General features: G+C 42.3%; 2 protein-coding genes across 5 annotated transcripts in view; one reads left to right on the top strand and one right to left on the bottom strand.

The window, feature by feature from the left end:
• The window catches only part of adprm (ADP-ribose/CDP-alcohol diphosphatase, manganese-dependent), a 14,303-nt gene extending 9,367 nt beyond the window's left edge, over positions 1 to 4,936 (bottom strand). For both annotated transcript variants that reach the window (XM_069929490.1, XM_069929489.1), the window contains exons 1-2: positions 4,837 to 4,936; positions 686 to 1,326 (exon numbers count right to left, since the gene is read on the bottom strand). In XM_069929490.1, coding sequence (XP_069785591.1) covers positions 686 to 1,292 — 607 coding nt within the window. In that variant the 5' untranslated portion in view covers positions 1,293 to 1,326; positions 4,837 to 4,936. The remainder of the gene's footprint in view (positions 1 to 685; positions 1,327 to 4,836) is intronic.
• On the top strand, positions 4,717 to 19,465 carry sco1 (synthesis of cytochrome C oxidase 1). Of its 3 annotated transcripts, none has more exons than XM_069929492.1 (7): positions 4,717 to 4,970; positions 7,675 to 7,800; positions 8,642 to 8,732; positions 11,164 to 11,361; positions 12,090 to 12,182; positions 14,464 to 14,579; positions 17,147 to 19,465. In XM_069929492.1, exons 1-7 carry the CDS (start codon positions 4,968 to 4,970, stop codon positions 17,273 to 17,275), a joined length of 756 nt encoding a protein of 251 aa, XP_069785593.1. In that variant the 5' UTR covers positions 4,717 to 4,967; the 3' UTR covers positions 17,276 to 19,465. The 3 variants fall into 3 exon arrangements, with proteins under 3 accessions (XP_069785593.1, XP_069785592.1, XP_069785594.1); XM_069929491.1 differs by lacking the exon at positions 4,717 to 4,970 and adding an exon at positions 6,591 to 6,797; XM_069929493.1 differs by lacking the exon at positions 4,717 to 4,970 and adding an exon at positions 6,804 to 6,899.

Below are 19,465 nucleotides of genomic sequence, written 5' to 3'. Positions count from 1 at the left end.
ACACCTGCATTAAGAATAAATATTTTAAAAGACAGAAATTCCACACTGTACTGACACTGAACAAACTTCACTTGCCTGAAAATATAAACCTTAAAGCATTTTACTTTATTTTCAGTCACATTCTTGGAAATCATTTAGCCATCGCTGCATCTACAGGTTCCTTCCCCACTCCCACTCCACGGAGCTGCCCGAAAGACGAACAATAACCTTATGGATAATTAACTCCCCCCTCCCCCAAGTTTACAGATAAAGCCTCTGACCAGGGTGACTCTTGCTAAGCAGAGATAAGGAGACACTTTAAAAAGTCACCCCAATGGCAAGCGGCATCAACCAGCTCTTCATCCCGGGCAACACCCATTTTATTCAAAAACAACTTTATTCCAACAGCTGCTACGAGCAAAGCATGAACAAGGCTTCCTCTCATCTTCACCAAAGGTTTAAGTGTGACTTCAGAGAACACTTTACAATTTTAAATTTAATGGAATTTTACCTATTATTTTATTCTTTCTTTAAATTTATTTTCCTCAATTTTTTTGCCAGTCGCTTGAATTCCGGATACCAAGGATTTTACTGTTCTATAATATTTTAAATGTGGCTAAACAACATTTGAAAAATGGGGAAAATAGGCAGGCAGCATACACAATGTAAAACAGTTGCACAAGTAAAACATAAAATGATAACTTGCCTTCAGGACTATTGGGATTTTCATTTTTGTTGTTTGATTTCAGTATCTGAACTGATTTATTGTGCTTTTCACTGTTCTTTTCCCTACCGAGAATGCTGAGATCATATCCATCAGTTATTATGAATCGAAATTTTGGAAAAGGACTAAAATGGTAGCCATAAAATGCTTCAGGATCATCAGGGTTAACCTCCGTCTCAAAACATGGCACGTCACCAGGTTCAACGTCACCTTCCAGGTGCTTGCTATTGAGTACCGATTTAGCCAATTGTTTCCTGTCAAAGTTGTAAAATTCATGGTTTCCCCAGATATGGTGCACTGGAGATGCACAGTTTGTAAACTCATTTATTACAGTTTGTAGTGCTTCTTCAGGAACCTTGATCTGTGAATTGCATCCATCAATTATATCACCAAGCTGCAGAATAAACTTAGGAGTGATCAGCTCTTCATTCCATTCTTTGATGGCACGGCGCAACTGGAGGAGGCTGTTCCTATAGTAACGTTCTCTTGTCCTTGCATAGTTGAGGCCATTCTGTACATTTGCATATTGAAGGTCTGCTATGACTCCAAAAGTGAAGTACAGGTTATTTTCAGCCGATTCAGTCTCCATTCTTTTAAATATTTCACTTCCACATGCCCATCACCTAAAATAAAGAGAGATAAATGATCAATGATTAGGATTTAACATTAAACAGCAAAGCAATTGTGGTGTGAGGGCCACATCAGGTTTGGAGAACATCAAAATGATTCAGCGTGGGTCCATGCTGAGAATGGGTTCCTAGCGAAATGTTTGTCCTACACCAGGTAAATCCACAAATGCTGGTCAGAGAAGTTGAAAAATGCAGTTGTAAAACACAAACTAGTTTTACAATTTAGGAATCACTTTCCCCCTCCCTCTCCCCCACCCCTAACTCTCTCTCTCTCTCTCCCTCCCCACCCACCCCTCTCTTCCTACACACCTCTCTCTCCCCCACTCACCCCCTCTCTCTCTCTTTCTCTCCGCCCCCCCGCCCCCCCCCCCCCCCCCCCCCACAATCTACATGCATCTTAAGTGAAGGGAGCAGCAAGTAATAAAGTATCCTACCCTTGACTGTCTACTGGAAATGTCAATAACTCAGTGGATGCTGGCACCTGAAATCCATTGGGAATGAAATACTTTGACTGAGAGGATCTATCTGATTTCTTGAGCAGTCGTGAAGAAAAACAAAGAACTGTAGCATTTTCCATTAACAGCAATGAGGTAGATTATTTGGCCATTATAAAATTACTGCTTGTGAGGATTTGCCACACGCAAAATGGCTTTGTGACTGTATTTGATTTGGAAATACCAAGGTTCTGGATTCACACATTTTTCATGCCTTTTCAAAGGGAGCCCCAGCTGATTTACAGCCATTACTCTGAAGTATAGCTGTATGATAAGGTAAAGCAGGCAAATCAATCTCAATTACTTCGGCACACAAGGCCACATGTCCAGTTAATGTATTTAAATCCTATTTGTTGAAGAATAAATTTCAGTGAAGGGGAGTCGTGGCGACAACACTATGTAGATTACCTTAAATATCACAATGGGATCGTTTCAAAGAGCAGATGGGGAAAATTCTGTTTAACATTTCATTTCAAAAACATTTTTGTGGCACACTCTCCAGAGTACCAGGCTGCAACTCGAGGAGGAATTCCTTTACCCAGAGGATGGCGAATCAATGGAATTTGTGGCCACATCATTTGGGTATATATAAAGACAGAGGGAGACAAATTCTTGATCAGGAGGAAAATCAAGGGTTACAGGGAGAAAGCAGGAGAATCAGGATAATAAATTAGCTACAATGGAGAGGACTCAATGATTTGAATGGCTTAATTCTGTTCCTATGTCTGTTGGTTTTATTTACTCAAGCCTCTGGAAAGGGATGAACACACAACTTCTGATTCAATGGGGAGTGCAATGTAGGAAGCCACTGTGCACCCCACAACACCTTTAATCACAGTGGAATTACATTGTATGGTTCAACTCTCATTCACCCCATTTGAGGGTGGTAGAAAACTGCTGCCTCACACCAGGTTCAGCCCTGACCTAGTTACATGGAATTATAAATTCTCTCTGCATGCTTTTGCTCATCCCCATTTTGGAATCTGGGAGCAAACCAAAACTGGCAGGTTAATCCTCTCGAATGAGTTGACAAGTGACAGGATCTCGGGGGCAATTGATAGGAAATGGGAGTCGCAGGGGTGGGCAACCTTTTAATTTAGACATACAGCATGGTGACAGGCCATTTCAGCCCACGAGTCTGTGCCGCCCAATTAACCTACACTCTCGGTACAGACTCATGGCAGATATGGTCTGTTACCATGCTGTATGTCTAAATTAAAAGGTTGCCCACCCCTGATGGAGAGAATACAATGAGTGGGAGTAAGTTGGGAGTAAAAATGCACACTTGACTCTCAGAACGCGTCGGTGGTCCTGTTTGGTGCTGTATGACTCGATGGTGTCCTTCATCCTTAGTGCGAGACTCAATGGCCTGGTAATCGGAGCACCAATAATGGAGTGAAAATTCCTGCAGCCCAATAAAGACCCTTCCCATAATCAAACATATCTATATGGAACATTGCCGTAGGAGAGCAGCATCAAATTCCATGGATCCACAACACCCAGGCCACTGCTGCCATTAGGAAGGAGGCACAGGTGCTACAAGACTCATACCACATACAATAGATACTACCTGTGACAGAGTATACAGATATGTTTTTGGGAGATAAACTGGGAAAGGTTTGTTAGAGTAGGTCACACTTTAAAACAGATCTTATGTAAAATACTGGAGATCTGCCCCCCCCCCTATCATGCTTGACATATCTGCTCCACAGCTTTTGCAAGAGCTTTGAAGAGTGCTCAAGAGACCTCACTCATGGATTGCTGTTTACAAAAGGCAACAGAGGAAAGATCTTGTTGGAGCCGCAGATTGTCTGGAAGAGAACTTGTTGTTCTAAGAGGGTCATATGGTTTTGCAAGCAGAGAGAGTCATACAGGCTTTCTCTCAGCAAGAGAGAGACACACACACAGAGAAATCACTTGTACAATTTTACAGCCAGCAGAAGCAGCTGGGACTGGAACAGGACAATCTGGCAAGCTTGTGGAAAGCCATTTGGCCTGGTAAAAGCCCCTGTGGTTCATGCAAGAGGAGAGGACTGGTTGTCTAATGTTTCACTTGGAATAAGAGAAACAAAAAGGCAATCTGTGGTGCCCTGAAAGAAAGAGGTTATCATCTGGAGAACCCTGACGGGGCAAGTTTCTTTGGAATGACACTGCAGTGGCTGATGGAAGTAAATGGACAACAAATCGCTCTCTGAAAACCGACAAGAACCTTCCTGAATGGTAACCATTTCCCCTTCAAGCGCCAAAGCCTGGTGAACTTTATAAAGGTTAAATTCTGTGCACAGTAGAAGAATTGCCTGCCACCAGTGAGAAGTGAGATTGGACTGCGAACCAAAGAACTTTTTCTGAACTTACACAGACATGCACTTAGAATTAGAAGGGGGGTTAAGTTAGGTTAGTCAAGTTAAAGTTTGATGTTTAAAGATAATTAAAAGCAACTTTTGTTTAAGTGACCACTTGCCTTGGTGAATTGCTGCTGGGTTTTGGGGTCCTCTGGGTTCATAACATTCAGACTCTTGAACAAAAGGGGGGGGGGGGGGAAATAACGATACTCATTTAAGGACTTGAGTGCTTGTTTGTAGCACTAATGCCTGCATTAGGCACAGTTTGTTTTCATCTCCAGATCAGTACGGATTGCCGTGACTGGTATAGAAATGTTCTAAATCCTGCTCATCAGGGTTGTATAGGATGCCAATCACATGCTCCCAAGAGAAACAGTGCAAGTGTAACCATTGACACAGTAAAACCGTCTCCAGTAATTCAAGAACAAGGGGAACAAAGCAACAAATGCCGCTTCTCCGCGTAGTGTTTAAAAGAAACCACTCCCCGGGCAGACGCGAGGGAAGGGGATTCCTTTGGCCCACGGTCGCTGCTCCACCCTCCCTGGGTTTGCCGGGTGGAGGAGTTTCGTGACCCAGGCTGGCACGGGTGCAGCGTCCACAAGGGCTTCTGCTGCGGGAACCCCAGCCCCTGGCCACCTCGGTCGAACCGAGCCGCTGAACTGACTCACCGAGAACTCGCCCGCAGCACCATCCGTGTCCGATCGCGGCCGCACGTCACTCAATCTTTGCAACATCTGGACCCGCAGCCACTTCCGGGTGGAGATGAGAATGGCCACCAGAGTTATATCTGGGAAATACTATGGTCTATGCCTTTGTTTGCAAATGTATCTGTTGGGAAACGGTGGCTAATATATATGGGCAATTGAGTGGCTCGTTGTTTTTAATGAATAATTGGTTAAGTGGTTTCTTGTTAGTGGAAGGTTATTTCTGAGCATGGATGGGGAGCAGGTCATTATTTCTGCTTTCTGTTTCCTCCCCCAGGACTTGTTTCTGGAGTTGACTGCTGTTGTCTGGAAGAAAATATATTTTCTAATAACTATTCCTGGGTGGAATGTGAACGTTGGCGCCGTTACTTCTGGGGGAGATGAATTCAAGCCACCTTTAAAAACGCTGAACGAATAAATAATCTTGTGGTTGCTTGGTGAAGAGAGGGGAAGCCACTACTTCTATCACTTGTGTTACCCTGGGTGTCCCATGAATTAAATTGGCGGTTGATGGTCATTTCATGAAATATACTTGAGTAATAATGGGGTGTCGGTATATTCCCCCCCCCCCCCCCATATTTTAGCTTTTCTTTTAATTGTACATGGTTGCGTTTGATTTTTACGTTGCAATCATCCTGAAGGGCACAGAATTCATGAAGGCTAACGCTCATTTTGGTGTTCATAATTAGGTACTTGTGGGCTTGTTCAGTATAGTTGAATTAATGTCAGCATTTTGGCAAATTACCCAATTCTGCAGATCCACACTATTACAGCAAAAATAACATTCTCCTGACGTTTAAAATCCAGAGGGGCCTGATCCTGCTCTGTACCTGATTTCTTGTGGAAATCATTACTTAGAAGAATGGGAAGACGTTACAGAAGTTAAAGTTAGATTCCCCACCCCCACCACCCTCCCCCCCTCCCTCCCCCCCTCCCTCCCCCCCTCCCTTCCCCCACCCCCCTCCCCCCTCCCCCACCACCACCACCCCCCCCCTCCCCCACTCCTCCGGGTTTTTTTTTCCTGTCAAAGAGAATGGAGCAAGATTGACGTGACCGTGTCAGCCCCTCAAGCATCGAACGTGGAAATGGAGATTGTATTTGTGATATTGACTGGCCCGCCCTCCTGATGACATCCTCCCATGTCACCCAGGCCATAAAGGTGGAGACCCCTCTTCCTCTCCTCATTTCCCTATCCTTAACCTGGGCCAGCAATCTCTAGTGTAATAATCCCTATCGTTCCCCTCAGTCTTTGTCTGGGGCAACTGGTAGCGCCCAACACCGTGATACAGGATTTCCAAATAGTATTGAAGATTTCGAACCGTAGTTTGCGGTTGACCCAAAGCATTTAAAAAAAAACCCCAAGTCGAAACATTAAGGAGAAATGATTTCAGAACTTTTGAGAATATACTTCGATCTTCACCTCTCTTGAGCGAAGTGCATCAATCTTTTGCAATGGGTGGTTGACTTCGTATTTCGGGCATATCTGGGATGAAGCAATGCATTTACAGTATGAGGGTTGCATAGGGGGGATCTGCTGTGATAGCAAAGTTCTCTATTTGTTTATGGAAAGTTAATTCGGAATATTAATAACCACTGATTTCACCCTCCTGCAAAGTAAATCTGTCTTGCCCACAGTGGGTAAAATAACCCCGGACAGCGAACGCTGTTTGCAATCCGGTTTTCGAGCTGCGCCCGGGTCTAATAACATGCTAATACTGTAGGCGGGGACTCCAATGCTACCGGATGCATTAAATGAAGGTCAGAAGCCTCCTTCAATGGCGCTGTTGATGCACTTGCGTGGAGGGACTGTTGTTCTTTTCGGAGGGCTCAACCGGCAAGTTCCTTGCGTGGTGCCCGGGGTCTCCCTGCATTGCAAGCGGCCGGCTGAGCGAGCAGCGAAGGAGCGGCGCACCGTGTCGGCGGTGGTGAGTTTCAGACCATGAAGGCGAGCACGGAAGTCTGCGGATGCTGCAATTGTAGTAAAAGGACACAGGGAAGGCCGGAAGAAGTCGGCAGTCTTCCAGGAGGTAAAGGTCTATAAACCGAGCCTGAGCCCTTCTTCAAGATACAAGGAAATAGGAGGCAGGCGTCTAAATAAAAAACTGAGAGAGAGAGAGAAGGGGGGTGGGGAGTCTTCATTCAGACACTTACCTGCCCTTATACAGAGAACTGTAGCACATTACAGGCCATTTGGCCCACAATGTTGTGCCCACCTACCAAAAACAAACTAAGCACTTCCTACCTCCTACTCTATTTTTCTTTCATCCTTGTGCCTGAGTAGAAGTCCCTTAACCTTGAAGAAGGGCTCAGGCTCTAAACATTGGCGATATATCTTTACCTCCTGACTAGCTGAGTTCCTCCAGCATTTACTGTGTGTTTTTAAAACACCTTGGCAGCAGTGGCTGAAGGAGTGATAAAGGTTACCCTACCCCCCCCCACCACCCAGTGACTGGTCGTGCAAGCAATGCATGAGCGTCTTGACCGCAGTTACTTAGTGCTTTTTATCACTTCTGCCCCTATTCGTGAGCGCTGGAGTAATTCTGATCCTCGTTGAAGTTACAAGAACGATTTCAAGCTTGATCACAGAATCTGTGCTACAAACCAAGTGCTGCATAATCAGAGGTGCTGTCTTTTGTGTAAGAATTAAACTGAAGCCAGATGAAGTGAATGGGGAAAATCTCAAAGTGCTTTTGAAGAATTATTCTCTCAATGTTTTCAATGCTTGTTAGGCTTAACTTTTAAAATTAACGAGGCTGAATGTATGAAATGTGCTCACTGATCTTCATTTGTGTGTTGGAACAGTTGAGGAGTCACTTTTGCCCAATATGGAAACAGACTGATTACCCCATGTTCCATCTCCGCTCCTTCAGCGCAATGCCTCCACCACCAACTGGTGAGAACAGGAACCCTAGGACCAAAAAGAGTGGGGTAAGTAAAGCTGAATTTAATTTTATTGAGGAAAATAGAAACAGCTTTTTAACAACACAAAATAAAGCCATTTAATCCATCAGATCCATACCCACTCTCAGGACAGCAATCCCATTTCCTCTCATTTTACTGTGTCTCAGTATCTTTTTCTCTCTTCCATATCACTGCCGTCCAGTGATGAATTAGCCTACCAGCATGTCTTTGGGATATGGAAACCCAGACTTCTACAGAGGAAGCATGGAATCTCCACGTAGACAGCACCTGAGGTCCGAATGAAACTCTACTTTGTAGAGATGTGAAGCAGCAGCATTGATGGCGATCATTGTGCTGTTTGAGTCTTCTTGGACAAATAATCATGTAGACCATGTGGTAGGTTTTCCTTTACCTGTACAAGTCAGCTTCTTTACTGACACATGCAGTCTTCCCTCTTCACCTTCCTTCTGTGTCATAAAGCAAAAACAATTCCATGTTCTTTTGCTTATTCAGCAAAACCACCTCCAAATTTCATGTCAGGTTGGACCATTTCTTAATCCATAGAAAATAGATGGCCCTTCAGCCCATCTAGACCATGCTAAATCCAGAGTGCAATGTTCAATATTGAAAAAGAATAATTTAATTGTATTTGTTAACTAGTCTGATGACCAAATGTTATTGTCAACATGTCATATAGTTTTCTGTATAACTGTGCAACTGTTTAGTGATTTTGACATCACAATTAGGTACCTGCTATTGGTTCTAAGTGATATTAATTTTTGCCTCTTTTAGAGGAATAAACACTGGCCTGTTGTTCATAATTTGTTTAATATTGCTTTTCTAAGGCAATTTTTCTCCTTCTTAGTAGCCTGTCACATGGAAATCTTTAGCAATCACCTTTGCCGTGGGAGGAGCACTCCTGGTCGCCATGAAACACTTAAAGAGAGAAAAGGAAGAAAGTAAGTCATGCATGCAATGGACTTTAACCACCTTGGACCTGGAGAAGGCATATTAGGGTACTTCTAATGTGGTGATGGTGTGATAGAATGTAGGTATGTTTCTGGGAGATAAATTGGGGCAAGGTTTGTTAGTCTGGGTCACATACAAGCACTTTAAAACAGATCTTATTTGAAATACTGGAGCTCTAGTAATGCTAAACATATCGGCCCCACAGCCTTTGGAAGAGCTTTGGAGAGTGCCCAAGAGACTTCACTAATGGATTGTTGCTTACAAAAAGGGAACAGATGAAAGAGCTTGTCGGAGTCGCCTTCTGTCTGGAAGGGAACTTGCTGTTCTAAGTGGGTCGTGTGGTTTTGCAAGCAGAGAGAGTCAAACAGGCTTTCTCTCAGAGAAAGAGAGAAACAGATCAGTTCTACAGTTTTACAGTCAGCAACTGGGATTGGATCAGGACAAGCTGGCAAGCTTGTAGGAAATCCCATTTTGGAAGATGGGTTGTGAATGCTTAGTTCAGCCTGGTCAAAGCCCTGGTGGTTCATGCAAGAGGAGGGGACTAGCTGTCTAAACAAAAAGGCACTCTTTGGTGACCTGAAAGAAAGAGGTTATCATCTGGAGAACCTGAGGGGGCAAGTTTCATCAGCAAGACAGTGGAGTGGCTAATGGAAGTAAATCAGTTGTGGATGTCCTGGAATAACAAATCTCTCTAAAAACCAGGAGCGGTAACTATTTACCAAGCCCTGATGAACTTTATAAATGTTAAATTCTGTGAATAGTATAAGAATTGCCTGCAACCAGTGAACTTGGATGAATGAGAAGTGAGATTGGAATGTGAACCAAAGAACTTTTCTGAACTTACACACACATTACATTCACGTATGCTTAGAATTAGACGGGGTTGTTAGGTTAGTTAAGTCAATAGTGATAAGTTAAAATGTGATTCTGTTTTCATGTTTAAAGATAATTAAAAGCAACTTTTGTTTAAGTAACCATTTGTCTTGGTGAATATCTATTGCTGTGGGTTTTGGAGTCCTCTGGGCTCGTAACAATGGGAAAGAAATGGTGGAAGTTGAAAGTGGCTTAAGATTCAGACACAAATCGTGAAATTACCATTGTCAGATGCAGGAATCAGTCAGGTTAATGGAATCCTAACTGATAAGATGGTTGTTAGTCTAATTCTGCCTGACTTTATTCATTTCTAAGCATCACACTTCAAGAAGGACAATAATATTCTTGGAGAGATTGGAAGAGAGGGTTTAGCAGACTGATACTTGGACAGTCAAGGCTAAATTGTGTCCTGATTACATAATGAGGATTCTGTCAATTCAAGTGAAAAAGAGATTACTTGGTTTCCAATTGATAGAAAATTATTTCTGCTGGCTTCAAAATCTCAGCTAGAAGACACACCCAAACACCCAAGACACTGCCAACTTTCAGGAGTGAAGTTAGGTATCTCCTCTTCACTGAAAGCAGTGGATGAATGGAACTTGTTTTAAAATGGCAATTGGTGCAAAGTCAATTGTTACATGCAGGTCTGAGGATTGCTAGACGATTGTTAACCAAAAGGATGAAGGTGTTCGAAGAAAAGAGTGAATTTGGAGTTGAATGTCAGAACAGTTATGATCCAATTGGACATGTGTAATAGAGGTGCTGCAGAAGTTATCTCTCACATTGAAAGTGTTTAAACATTCTTAAAAAAGAAATGACAGTTCTTTTGACCGTATAATTTTGATACCTTGTATGAGAAACTTGCTCTCCCAATCAATTGAGTAGTGCTGCAAAAGATCTGGATTGGACTTCTATTAAAGAATCTGAGTTGCTACTACACTGAAGCACTGTGTTGCAGTTGGTGCATCTTCGTTCCCTGCCTTGTACCTCTTCTGATAATGAAATACTGAGAGATCACTTGATATCACTGCGGAGAAGACATTTCTGATTGAATACTAAAAGTGAGGTGAATGTGTTGCATCTTTAGCTTGGCCGGGGTGTTCCTTGCTAGCAGGAATTGATCTAAAGGCAGATTTTCAAAGCTTCAATTTGTTTTCTTCTCCTGTGGATGTTTGGGTATATTAATAAATTGTGAACAAAATGCTATCAAATTGCTTCAATCAAAATGTTTTTTTAAAATAGGAGGAGTTGGCAAAATGGCCCTTTAAGCATGCCCTACTGTTCAGAGCAACCACGGCTGAATGTTTACGTAAACACCATATTGATGTCCTCTTTCCCAGATCTCTTGTTGTCTTTGCATTGAGAAGTTTATCCATCTCAACATTCATTGTTGTTTCATTTCCTAGTACGTTAATGTTTCAAAATCCTCAAAGAGAATTACGAGGAGATTTGTAATAAAAATGTACAAATTTCATTAATATCACATTGAGTATATCTCAAACCTTTCAACGAGAAGGTGTTAATCTCTCTTCAATTGACTTTATTTAGAGCTTGAGAAGGAGCGGACCCGGACTTTGGGGAAGGCAGCACTTGGAGGGCCCTTTTCGCTGACTGATCACAGAGGGCAGGCCAAGACCGACAAAGACTACCTTGGACAGTGGGTCTTAATATACTTTGGATTTACACACTGTCCAGACATTTGTCCCGATGAACTGGAGAAAATGATTGCTGTCGTGGATGAAATAGGTAAAATTTCATCAATGGATGCAATCACCGCGATTTAAGATGTATATCAGCATATTTAAACAGACACTTCCATTCCAAACTATGTTATTAAATGCTGTAAATTAGTGATGATGTCTTTCCAGGTAAACAATTTAGTAATTCCACTGTCATGAAGTCCAATTTTATTGGTAAATTTGTCAGGAGAAGTTGTTAGTGTTTATTTTGTAACTTGCTTCCTCGCTTTACGTCAATTTTTTTCCTGTTGGAGAGACACAAACACTTGTTCCTGCACACATTTTGCTCAAACTTTGATGAAGGGCCCAAGCCTGAAACGTTGGATATATATCTTTATCTTTGCTCTATAAAGTGCACTGTTTGACCAGCTGAGATTCTCCAGCATTAGTGTGTTTTTATATCTACTTCAACCTGTTCCTTTCAGGAGATCCTGTCAGGGCCAAAACCTCCGAAGCAGGGCAACATTTAGCAAACCTCTCAGTTTCCCACCATTACCTCTTCACTTTTTCTTTCTTTTTAAAATATTTTTATTGAGTTCAATACAATAATCCCATATATATGTTGTACCATTATAACTGAAAATATCATAATGTAATATTTTATGTGGTAAAAATACACGAATTAACAATTTCCAGTATTTGTTAATAATTATTGATATTGTTAAAATCTTCACTTTTTTAACCACTTCTATTTTCTTTACAGCAATCTTATTGCTTCTGTATTTCATGTTACAGACAAAATCTCCTCTTTGCCAAATCTGACACCTCTCTTGATTACAATTGATCCAGACCGAGATAATGTGGAGGCCATGGCAAAATATGTCCAAGGTAGGTTGTTTAATTGTTTATTGAAGAAATTAAAATCCTGGAATTGCATAAAGAACAAAGCCGATGTCTCTGATACTAACCCCATCTTGATCTAAACACCTGATCTATTTTCTGATTCCTAGCAATTACTGATTTTTGTCAGACTAATCATTTCTCTTGAAAATTAATAATGGATCCTCCTGGTTCATCTGTGGGGAGTTGGGGGGCAGGAAACAAGTCATGATATTAAATTAATAAAAACAACAGATGCTCAAATCTTGGAATAAAAACAGCAAATGCTGGAAACAGCGTCTGTGAAAAGACGAACAGTTAATGTTTTGGGTCTGAGATGCTTTGTCAGAACTGGGACTGGGGGGGGGGGGAATAAAGCAAGTTGATTTTTGGGGAAAGAGGTGAGTGGAACAAGGGGAATGTCTCTGATAGAATGAGACCAAATAGAATGACTCCAATTATTTATATTGGTGTGATTCTAACTTCTGTATTAATTCATTTAATCTCCTCAAGCATATTTTGTTTGTTAGGTTCTGCTACTGACAATAGTTTTTTTTAGATTTGATGCTCTTGGACCTGAAACCTTTTTTTTACACAGTTGTGGTCTGACCTGCTGAGTGTTTCTTGCATGTTCAGTTTTTATTGCATAAAATAAAGTGCCTACTGTGTGCCATCAAAATCTTTGTTAAAAGAATGGCGATCAATTCCTTGGTCTTGATTTTTAGCTGCTCTTCTGCGATTATTGTTGGAATTCTTGTACAGGTGCTTATCCTTTTTATCTGAAATCCTTGGGTCCGGACACTTTTCGGATTGCTGAATTGTTTTGGCGGTACTTTTAAGTAATAGCGGGGCGGTGGGGGGGGGGGGGTCACGGCAGCGTTGGATGGGGGATGTGGTAAATGTAGTGAGGTAAAGACAGACCGCTCTCTCCCCGCTGGCCCGCCCGAGTCGTCCTGCAGCTCTCTCCCCCGAGCCACTCCCTCTTTCAAGTACCCTTTCAGCCAGTTTGCTGAAATTCTGCTGGAAGCCAATCTCTATTTTTAAGTAAAACTTCAAATATAAATTTCCTCAAACTAAGCTAAACACCTGGAATGGGAAGATTGACGTTGATGGATACACTAGAAGAACTCCAGAGTGATAAACCTTGATTATCCTACCTAGAATTTGGCAGAGGAGGGAAGGAGGGGATTTTGGCTCGAGTAGCCCGTGTCACAACGCCATTTCTCTTTTAGGGTTTCATGGACCTAATACTTGTAGTTTAAAGCAGTAGGTTGATCTGCTATATCTAATACTTTTGAAATGTCTGTATTTTCTCCCAACTGAATTTTAAGGATCTGAAATAAAAATACAATAAAAGTTACTTCCTTAAATGGGAATAGGTGATGAATCATGATGTATCTTCTGCAAGTACACTTTAGATTAAAATTATTATAAACAGGTTTTGATCATATTTGGTCAGAATTTGAGATGAGTACATTTGCACTTGCACAACCTGATTGGTTTCTGGGAGTGGGGTGCGAAACACTAAGTCTGCAGACGCTGTGAATGTAGTCAAAACACAGAAATGCTGGAGTAAGGACAGCTGATATATTACTGACAATTAGGACCTGAGCCCTTCCTCAAGGTATGAAGGGCTCAGGCCTGAAACATCAGTACTCAAGCTTGACCTCCTATGGACGCCACAAGATCAGCTGAGCTCCTCTAGCATTTCGGTGTTTTGACGGATTAGTTTCTGAACATTTACAATATTTCTAGTCGTGAAGCACTTTGGTTCAACCTGATGATATGAAAAATGATGTGTAATTCAAATTCAAATAGCTTTATTGTCATTGTACAAGTTATACAACGAGATTAAAAAGACAGCAGTTCAAGGTTACCAATGCAGCGACGCAACCACAGGCAGCACCACAGAAGTTAAATAAATAACTTAATTTACTGTGCCGTATATGTCCTTTATGTGAATGGAGGGGGGGGGAGTGTCGGCTGTATGTATAATAGATGTGGAGGACAGAGAGGGGAATTTGTGGATATGTGTGTTCAGTATAGAGACAGCCTGGGGGAAAAAACTGTTTCTGAGTCTGTTCTTGTCTTGATTAACCTGTAGCATCTGCCAGAGGGTAGTAGGTCAAACAGATGCAGGGCAGGATGGGTGGGGTCCTTTATTATTGCTTGTGCTCTACTGAGGCAACAAGAGGTGTTGAGATCCTTCAGGTAAATACGATCCAAAATTAATACACAAACTTTTTTTTTTCATTTGTAATATGATATAAATATTTGATTCGCTCCTTAGAGTTTTCTCCGAAGTTGATTGGTCTGACGGGCTCACAAGAGCAAATAGACCAGGTATCAAAGGCCTACAGAGTCTATTATAGCCAAGGACCTAAAGACGAGGACAATGATTACATTGTAAGTAAACGTTTGAATGGTTTTGTCGTGAGCCTTGTCCTTTGCACTGGCTGAGAACCAGGCACCCAATGGGCAGCAGGAGGTGAGTGAAGGAAGAGTTGAGTCTTGCCTCCCCAGTGTTACTCCTGATTTTTCTGTCCTGGTAGACGACATCACAGGGCACACCTTTTAAGAAGTTGGGACTGTCCTGAGGATTCCAAGAAGCTGTTGGCATGCCTACAGCTGGGTCATCACAAGTGGTAAATATGAAATAGAAGTGTGGCAACGGGAAAGAAGGTGAACTCTGGGTAAATTAAAAATTCATCCCAGTTGCTTCCCTAAAATGGATCGAGATGGAGGCCAGCAGTATTTTGGCACAAGGCATACCATATATATTTGTGTAATAATTGATATCCCCCCCCCTCATTAAAGGTGACCTCCCCCACCTATTTTTGGGCCCACCCACCCATCCGAGCTCCTGACACTCCGACTTCGAACCCTTTCCCTAGCCACTCGCCCACCCCAGTGGCCAGCCCTCCCAACTGGCTGTGGATCCTCTCTCCGGCCGCCTGCCCACCGGAGCTCCCAATGCCCCGATCGTGAATCCTCTCCCCGGCCGCCCACCCACCGGAGCTCCCGATGCCCCGATCGTGGATCCTCTCCCTGGCCGCCCGCCCACCGGAGTTCCCGATGCCCCGATCGTGGATCCTCTCTCCGGCCGCCCACCCTCCGGAGCTCCCGATGTCCCGATCGTGGATCCTCTCCCCGGCCGCCCGCCCACCGGAGCTCCCGATGCCCCGATCGTGGATCCTCTCTCCTGCCGCCCGCCCACCGGAGCTCCCGATGCCCCGATTGTGGATCCTCTCCCCGGCCACCCACCCACCGGAGTGGGTAGGTGCCAGCCAAATGGGTTACTTTATCCTCGGTGGTGGTGTTGCTGCAATGCTCATCCAGAGTGTGCCATCGCAACCTTTCCTTGTATTTGAGAGGGAGACACTTGCTCGCTGCAGTTGGAGCTACAGCAGCCATCCTCATCTTTTTTTTCCCCAATGGCCCCCTTTGGGCTCTGCTCAAAGTTTATGGGCTCCCTTCCTGAAGAAGTAGGCCTAGTTTATTTGGTTTCTTCCATACTTCTCTCCCACCTACTACATAAAAAGCATAAAAACATTTATGTTAAGTTAGGTGAAAAGAATATACCAGATAGGATCTGTGGCTTGTTTCATTTTAAGTCACTGATAATCCATATTAACGACGATTGACAATTGTGTTGATTGTTGGTTCTTTTCCGTTTTATTAATTCTTCCCTTCCCCCACCTTCCCATCCCTACACCTCATTAACTTTTGGGTTAGATCTGTATCAAGAACCTGCATTCAAGAAACACTTATTTATACAACTCTGGTTATCTGAAATGGTCAGGACTGGAACTAGGTCGGATAAACTTTTTTTTCTCTCTTGAGAACTGGTCATTTTTTATAAACAGCCCAGTAGCAACAGCAAATCACAAGAGAAAGCTTTTTCAGCATTGATTCTCACCAAAAAATGCTGCCCGCTGCCAGTCACCGACACATCCCCACAGCCCGAGGTCCTTGCGGCTCCCGGGAGCCCGAGGTCCTTGCGGCTCCCGGGAGCCCGAGGTCCTTGCGGCTCCCGGGAGCCCGAGGTCCTTGCGGCTCCCGGGAGCCCGAGGTCCTTGCGGCTCCCGGGAGGCTCTCTCTTTGATGACGCTCGGACAAGGGATCCTTCCAACCGCTTGCGGATGGGAGACAGCGGCAGGCAGTTTGAGAGGGAGAGTTGGAGAGAAAAGTCAACGGGGTAGGTAAAGAAGAAATGGAAAGAGCGAGGGGAGGGAGTTACCTGAAACAAGGACAATCGTTCTAATTTCATGCCGGGGAATTTTGTTTTCAACCTTTGAGGACAGTTTGGCTCTGAAGAAAATTCGGATAACTGAGGATTTCTGATTTGTTTTGGATATCCTCATTTTTTTTTTTGGATAAATGTGGATTTTGGATAATTGGAGTGGTACTGTATATTTTTAAATTGGAGTCAAACAAATTTCCAGATCCTTGGTGGAACTACAGCTAAAATTTATAATTAAATTATACAAATGACTATTTCTTGAGGCTGGAATAATTTTTGAAAATGATTCACCAGACAGCACAAGTGGTTGTTTTGTAATTTGTTCGTATTCCCTTTTAAAGTTACTTCTAGATGCCTTTACCTTAAATGTGCTGCATAGTGAGTGCCTTATTTGTGCATTGTATGGAAACACCTTGCCCCAATGATGGAGCCACATGCGAAGTGTTTAAAGCACACAATTATAAGTGGTTGAGATCAATCAGGATTCACCTTGGACCTTTGTAGTTTGCATTTCTATAATAAGTGGTGCATTTAACCACCAGGAGAATGAATGGTTGATGATCCTTGCCCTTGTAATCGATGTACTCCTCCATTCCAACCTCAAAATGTGATCCTTCAAATATTATTTCAGCTAAATTTTGTGCAAATGAGCACCATTTGCTTGGTAATATTTCAGAAGTAAACTTTTAAATGTGCTTTAAATATTTTTAAGCTCTCTGTTGTCTTTCAGGTTGACCACACAATAATCATGTATCTTGTGAGCCCCAGCGGAGACTTTTTGGACTTCTATGGCCAGAACAAGAAGAGTGCTGAGATTTCTGCTTCTATAGCTTCACATATGAGAAAATACAAAACCTAATACTGCAAATACTGAATTGGACCAAATGCTTGCTAAAACCAGTCTGTGACATTTGGATAAATGTTTACATAATTTCAAATTTAAAAAAAAATGTGGCGAAGTTGTTTGACTGGCGATTAAAAAGTTCATGTACGTGCCTCCAGTTTTTGGCAATAGTAAATTTATGGAGAAGATAAAAAGATTAAGATGTTTTTTATAGCAATTCTGGCAATAGGCAATATAGGTAATGAGAAAATTGTGATGACACTTTAGGTATGCCCCCTCGTTAGGATTCTGAAAGCTAACAGCTCAAGTGGCCAAATAATGATCACTGGTGATACTCTCTGCAAGAGTATCTCGTTTAGTTCCTCTGTTCAATTTCTGTACTGTCTTGTGTTCCTTTCTCAGGCATGCACTTAATTTGCTTTTAAATGAACGGGATGAATTGCATGGTGACCACAGATTCTGGCAGAGTATTCCCTCATTCTTGTATGAATTTGCACCCTCTTGCCACCACAAGAACCGATCTACTGTTAATACCTTAACCTATTATAACCTCACAGGCATCATCACCCTATCAGATTACCCCTTGTACATTGAAAGGGTACCAATTTGAATGCCTGTCCGTCATCACTCCTTTTTTCCCGTCCACTCAGCCATTTTTTTTAAAAGAAGGAGTGATGGACCCAATACTGTGGTACACTTGATTTTGATTTGAATTCAGCTATGGAATGGAGCATGAATCTACCTTGGAGTTTGAACCCGCAATCTTCTGTCGAGGTGACTGAATTAAAGTGCATGCTTGTCGCTCTTTAGTTTCTCTCTTTTGATGAAGTGGCACCAAATTGGACTGCCACCACCTTGGGCAGTCACAGGATGAAGGATGAACTACTGCTGCTCTGGTCCAGCTCGATGGGTTTGGAGATGACCAGTTAAGGCTAGTGCAGGAACTGCCGACCTTGCCTCAAGTGAAGGAGGAGGTGGTGAATTTTCCCACTGTTTTCACAGAGCTTCTGCTTGCTGCTGTCAACTGAAAAGTTATCAGCTCCAAGCATACTCCACTTTGCAGATTTAATGGCTAAAGACCATGTTCTCTTTACGGAGGCTTCTAGAGAACTCGTCAAAATCTCAAAATCATCGGTCACGGAGTTCAGATTAGTGATCTGTTTTGAGAATCTAGTTGTCTCCGATTTATGAATAATATTTCATTTCCTCAGCTACGACAGTGGGTTTGGAACTTGTGCTTTGAAATGATGCTTTGTTAGAATGTTGAATCTATTTGAGCTGCATTTGCCTTTTTATGATTTGTTCTTCTGCATCTTTGCTCTTCTAACTCATTCAGACTTGTATTTTCTAAAACAGATCGTTCTATTTCAAGTTCATCAACTTGCATTCATGTTTGCTGCTACTCATTCCACACTTGCCTGTACAGTCTGCAAGTGGTCTCAATGGTCATACTCTCTGCAAAATATCCTCTGGTCTGAAATTACTTTGCGATCCAAAAGTTCATTTTTAAATAAGCCTTGAAATATAGTAAAATTAAACGAAGCCTCTTAGGCTTATTTTTGAAAAATAGAAAATATTTCCAAATTCACCTGAAATTCATTACGGTGGTGATTTTCTTTTTGGCCTTTCAAGAACTGAAGGTTGTTGATAAAAATCTGATGCTTCGTTGATGTCTGAAATTGACTGTTGTAATGTGCCCTTCCATTTCATGCTTGGAAAGTCTGTACCACTTGGGCTGGGACTGAAACTTAAATGTTGGAAGAAGTTTGGTGTTTTATTTAAAATGGCATCTCCCTCACATATGCTGAGACTTCACCAGAGAAATCTAACCGGAGGGATAAAGAATGTACAAGGCATCAGTTGCTTAGAAGATAAATGTAACTTTAAAGAATTTGATAAATTATGACTTGCTCAAGCTGGAACTCAGACTATAGAAGTTTAAAGAGAAAAATGTGTTTTATATTTATTTGACTTTCTAGTATCAAAACTATCCCTCTCCATGCCTCTAAATGTTGCTTCTTATTTAAATATTTATGGTTTTATTTGGATTCGCTGCAAGTTAGAAGTTAAACTAGAAAGTTGATTGCTAATGGCTGCTACAATTTATAGTACTTTTTAGTTTAATCAAGTGCACAGCTTAGGGGAAACAAAATGTCAGTGATTAAAATGTACGTGAATAAACAATTAAAAATTGTGTGCACACTT

This window comes from Narcine bancroftii, chromosome 3 (genome assembly GCF_036971445.1).
Source record: "Narcine bancroftii isolate sNarBan1 chromosome 3, sNarBan1.hap1, whole genome shotgun sequence".
Lineage (NCBI taxonomy): Eukaryota > Metazoa > Chordata > Chondrichthyes > Torpediniformes > Narcinidae > Narcine > Narcine bancroftii.
The sequence above is the reverse complement of the archived record's forward strand: the minus strand, read 5'-3'. Positions and strand labels throughout refer to the sequence as shown.